We start from the raw sequence: 5,545 nt of genomic DNA, 5'->3' as shown, positions 1-5,545 counted from the left end.
GTCGTGTGATCACCCTAACAGAGGCAGAAAATTACTCATTCATGACCCAAAAAATTGGCGAATTAGGTATAGAAGAAAGTTCTGATAGAGGAATCTGATAGAGTACCTCTATAAAAATTGTCAACATTTTATTTATTTATTTATTTATTTATTTATTTAGTACACTTACTTAAGTGATCTCTACACCCAATATACGAAAAACTCTTATTCTTAAACAACAATAAGGGTCACCGGAGAGGCTCAGTCGGTTAAGTGTGCTATTCTTGATTTTGACTCAGGTCATGATCTCAGGGTCGTATGATCGAGCCCTGAGTAGGGCTCTGGCTCTACACTGGTCATGGAGCATACTTAAGGTTCTCTCTCCCTCTCCTTCTGCCCCTCCTCCCCTTCACTTGCACATGTGTGCACACACTTTCTCTTTCTAAAAAAAGAGAAAAAGAAAAAGAAAGTGAAAAAAGAAACAAGAACAACAAAATACCCTAATGAAAAAATGGGCTAAGGACATGCTATGGTCTGAATGTGTGTGTCCCGCCAAAATTCATATGTTGCATTCCTAATACCCTATGGGATGGTATTAGGAGGTGAAGGCCTCTGGGAGGCAATTAGGTCACAAGGGTGGAGCCCCCATGAATGGGATTAGTGTTTTATAAGAGATCCTGGGGACCTCCCTAGCTCCTTCTGCCACACGAAGATAAGGAGAAATCTGCCACCTGGAAGAGAGCCCTCACCCAACCATGCCAGCGCCCTGATGACAGACTTCCAGCCTCTAGAACTGTGAGAAATAAGTTTCTCTTGTTTACCAGCCACTCACTCTGTGGTATATTGTTAGAGCATCCTGAACAAACTAAGACAGACATAAACCATCATCTCAAAAAAGATGGAACACATATTGGCCAATAAACGTGTGAAGAAATCAATCCCCAAGTTTACTTGAAGGAATATAAAAGAAACGATAAGATTCTATCATCCAATATGAGCCAACCACTGTTTTTGGATGCCAGGGAGTGAACAAAACAGACAAAAATCCTGGGGATTGGATACAGACAATAAAAAACAAACATAATAAACAGATACATCATGTAAAAAGGCAAAAGGCAGTAAATGGAAGAGGTTGAAATTTTGTTCATTCCTCTCAGTGAGTTTATCACTCTGAAGTGACCGAGTTCATTACTGAGATCTAGCACCTAGAACGGTGTGTGGCACATACTAAGTGCTCTATAAAATTTTGTTGAATGAATATATGAGAAAATGTTTCCTGGCATTTTTAGGGAACTTCTTTCCTACATTTTATTTTCATCTACCATCTACATATAAAATGGTATTGTGTAAGTCCAGATCAAGTCAGCTCAGAGTGAAGATATTGCAATGTCCTTGGTGATCAAGAAGAAATGCGGGACTGTGCTGGCATGATTGTGCTGGCATGTGCTATAGCATCATTGTCACCTGTGCCTCGAGGGCACTGATCTGTGGGGGTAAGGATATCAGGACCTCCACCTCCCGCACTGATGAGCCAGCTTACCTTGCTCACCGTATTTCCTTTTTTCCATTCCTCTCTCGAGTTAACATATGAGATAATTTACTCACTTATAATTACTCATAATTATTGTTTGCTCCCCACCCCCACCTCACCCCATACCATTTGAGTTTCATGAAGGCAAGGATCCTATTCTGTTATTTCTGGCACCGAGTAGATGTTCAACCAATAGTGGAATGAATGGATGAGTGAATGAATGTCTCAAAAGAGAGAAAGGAATCTGGCAAGGTCTGGAATTCTCGCTCTTCCTCCAAGTCTTGCCAGGGTAAGTTCACCCCCTCTTTGCACAGTCTACATTCCAAGACACTAGAGACAAAACCTCCATGGGGCATAAATATTTACTAGTTTGTTCATTCTCAGAATGACTTTACACCTCTGTTTACACACCCATCCTTCTGTGTGCCCGTTGGTGTTTTGTATGTGAATCCTTTGTTCATTCTAGAGGTTGCTTAAAGAGGAATTTAGATTAATATCTGTGACATCATGATAGGACAAAATGGGATGAAGTTGAGCTCTGTTCTGTAGAGGCTTTTTTCTCTGTGAGTGGAGACTACTTTTCCTCTTCCGGAAGAAAAATCTGGTAGTTGTTTAAATACAGAAGGAAGCTGAGCTCTTAAATTTATCATCAAGAAGGTACTGGAAAAAGGGAGGCAACAGAGTACAACAGCAGTAAAAGTACCACACATTTTGAGGGAGTGCCTACTTCAAAATTTTCCCAATTAGCAGCTACCTTTCTCTCTTACTTTCAAATTTTCTTAGGATGATGAAATGAAAATACTCGGTTCGTGGTTATTTTTCACAAATCTTATTGTCTTCACGAAAACTTCCCAGGCCCTTAAAAAGTCCACAGACGGAAATTCTTCTTTAGAAAACACAGTAAATCATGCTCTTTTCTTTGAAACAACCGTGGTAGGAAGACAAATTCTTCCCTTTAGTTTGAAGAGTCATGTTTTTAAGTTGCTTGGTGGTGGTTACATCTGATCTTCATATAAACTTGTATCTCTCTCATTTTTAAAAGGAAAGATGAGAGAATGGAATTAGCTCATTAATTATTTAAAATACTTGGTGCAACTGTTCCTTATGAATTAATCCGGGCACTTGGAAGACAATTACACTCAGTGTTAATAACATTGCCAACCTTTTCCAGTATGCTGCACTCCAAATACTATTGTGTTTTCATTGACAACATTCACTATTACATATGCATATGAAAAACGGGCATTTTTCATCGGAATTACCGTAATAGCATTAAGAGATTATTATTTTTTCCAATTTCCTTGGAAGAAAATTCACTTAAATTAGATTATTTATTACTTGACTGCTCTCCTATGTTTAGGTAACTGGAGTCCATGAAAGTATAAACTTCAGAATAAAAGGCATGATTTTATACATTAATGATTTCAAATAAAAGAGGAGTGCTAGTTTGTGCATCACTTCTTTCGAGAAAGTTAAGTCTGTGTTCTGCTTAGGAGAGATAACACTTTTTGTCCCTATAGGTGGCCCCCCTGGTGTAGCCATTAGTTGCTAATTACTTGCAAACAAATAAACAATTAACTCCTCGAGCTGCTGGCTGGGCGAGTGTTCATTGACATGCTAAAACTTTCTAAGACAGGATTTTAATTAGTGACGTTCTAAATCCAGCCCCCTTGTCTGCGGAGCCATAAGGTGAACTGCAGGAAGATCCCAGCCCTGTACACATGGGGCAGAGCCAGCCAAGAGGCAGGGAGAGGCCAGAGCTATCGTTCCGGGCAACCCACTCGAGGATGGCTCCCAGTCTTCCGGAAGGTGCTCGGCTTGGGGAAAGCAAACCCTCGCCCTGCTCCTTTTCCATTGAGAGCATTTTAGGACTGGACCAGAAGAAAGACTGTGTTCCCTCAATGAAACCCCACAGGCCCTGGGCTGACACCTGCGGCTCCTCAGGTACGCCACCGCTTGTTTTTTTTTTAAATTCTTTGTTGTTTTCGTCTGCAGTGTTTATTTTGGTCTTTATTCCATACGACACAGAGTTGGAGAAAAACTACAATTTCGTCGAATTACATAACTCCAGGATGAGGACGTTGAATGCCTCCAGCTGAGTTCTATAGGAGACAAAAAGAATTATCAGCCTTAGATCCAAGTGGGTAAAGTTCATTCACAAGAAATGCCAAGAACCTGCATTTATTTCAAAAGGTCTCTTTTATTTCACACATCAGATATTCTATGTTTTCAGTGAAAAATTAAAAAAATTAAATTTTTTCACTGAAAAAATCAGAGACCAAAATGTTCTCTAGCACCAAGGCAGGATCTTTATTTTTGTTTGCTTCTTAGTTTTTGGTTGATGGGAAGTCGGTTCTCTTGTAAAACACAGAATTCCACTAGGAAAATTAAAGGCAAGTTCCTGATATTACTTCTTCTAGAACTTGGTGGAAAGCAGGATTGAACATCTAAGATGAAGTATATTTTTCTGTTGTTGTTGTTGTTGTTGTTTTTCAACAGTCTCAGGAACTAATTTATTTCTTCATTGTGGGGGTTTTCTAATTATTTTTCTGTTTTTAGGGAAAGATGTTAACCTACGTGTGCATATCCCAAGCCTTCCCAATGGGATATCCTTCCCTTGTACTGTGGATCACCCAGTGCCAGAAGAAAGATTTTTGAAATACGAAAATTACTTTTCAGCCTCAGAAAGACTTTCGTTGAAAAGAGAACTGAGTTGGTATCGAGGCCGGAGACCCAGAACTGCTTTTACTCAAAACCAGGTGGGAAGTTTTTTTCAACTAGTAATGATAATATAAAAAGGCTTTAACTGACACCCTATTGAGCAAAAACCCAATCACTTTGGGATCTCAGTTTGGAAGCCTTGTTATGAAACAACGACTTTCTGGAGTTGTTTTTTTTTTTAAACAGTTTCTGGATAGTCATTTTTTAAAAAAGATATACATTAATTGCCCAAGATTTAAATGCAGTTGTTTTGCGATATAAAGTCCATTTTATGATAACATACCAAATATCAACATTTTATATTACTATTTCCTTATTCTTAGATTGAAGTGTTAGAAAATGTCTTTAGAGTTAACTGCTATCCTGGCATTGACATCAGAGAAGACTTAGCTCGAAAATTGAATCTAGAGGAAGACAGAATCCAGGTAATTTTCAAATTTAGTTGTTACTTGTTTGATTGAAATGTTAATAATAATAAAATAATGTTTCTGAGATGTGTTGTATTTTTCCTTAATTTTAGATCTGGTTCCAAAATCGGCGTGCAAAGCTAAAAAGGTCCCATAGAGAATCACAGTTTCTAATGGCGAAAAAAAATTTCAACACGAATCTCCTGGAATAGATAGAAAACTAAACATGTGAGATTCTCTTACAATTGCAGACCATGAAGAATCAATGGAAATATCAAGTGATAAAAATGTGATGTTTTCTTTTCTGCATTTAATCTGAGTGTTGTCATTTTTTCCCTAAAATATATTGTAAATATTTACTGTTATAACATGGTACCTATTATACTTGGGCACTTTTAGTTACAATAAAGCCCTTTCCTATATATTTTAATAAAATTTTCAGAAAAAGCCAGCTATTTTTTAAGTGAATTTAATCTAATAAATTAGTTCGGTAAAATCAGCAAACTCATGACTAGGTGATTCCACAAGCTGGATTCAATTTACAAAACAATTCAAGTAAAATAATCTGAAGAATGGCACAAAGATATGATCTGTTTCAATTACTCTTCTTTAAGTGCATTTTGAAACGGGATTATTAGTTTCTCTTGATTTCTGGCATAAAGCAGCAAAAATTTTTCACCATCTATCAATACAAATCCTTCTAGCATGCCAGTTTCAAGTTTTTTTGTTTTTTTAAGCAAAATCATTATGGGGAGGTAGAGATAGAAAGGTATCAGATTCCTATTCATACATACATTGTAAAAAGATTCTAACTGGAAATAAATACAAAAATTTAAAATATTTTCCTAGTTATTATGTTGTGTTTTACTTTTATTCATTAAAGTAATAATGATCATCTGGCTTGTAT

The 5,545-nt window shown here is 37.2% G+C and overlaps 1 protein-coding gene across 1 annotated transcript; it reads left to right on the top strand.

The window, feature by feature from the left end:
• Positions 1-3,274: 3,274 nt before the first annotated feature.
• On the top strand, positions 3,275-4,911 carry HESX1 (HESX homeobox 1). The gene is made up of 4 exons (XM_059387845.1): positions 3,275-3,454; positions 4,070-4,269; positions 4,555-4,656; positions 4,752-4,911. The coding sequence occupies exons 1-4, from the start codon at positions 3,298-3,300 to the stop codon at positions 4,848-4,850; spliced, it is 558 nt and encodes a 185-aa protein (XP_059243828.1). The 5' UTR covers positions 3,275-3,297; the 3' UTR covers positions 4,851-4,911.
• The last annotated feature ends 634 nt before the right edge of the window (positions 4,912-5,545 follow it).

This window comes from Mustela nigripes, chromosome 2 (assembly GCF_022355385.1).
Source record: "Mustela nigripes isolate SB6536 chromosome 2, MUSNIG.SB6536, whole genome shotgun sequence".
Lineage (NCBI taxonomy): Eukaryota > Metazoa > Chordata > Mammalia > Carnivora > Mustelidae > Mustela > Mustela nigripes.
The sequence above is the reverse complement of the archived record's forward strand: the minus strand, read 5'-3'. Positions and strand labels throughout refer to the sequence as shown.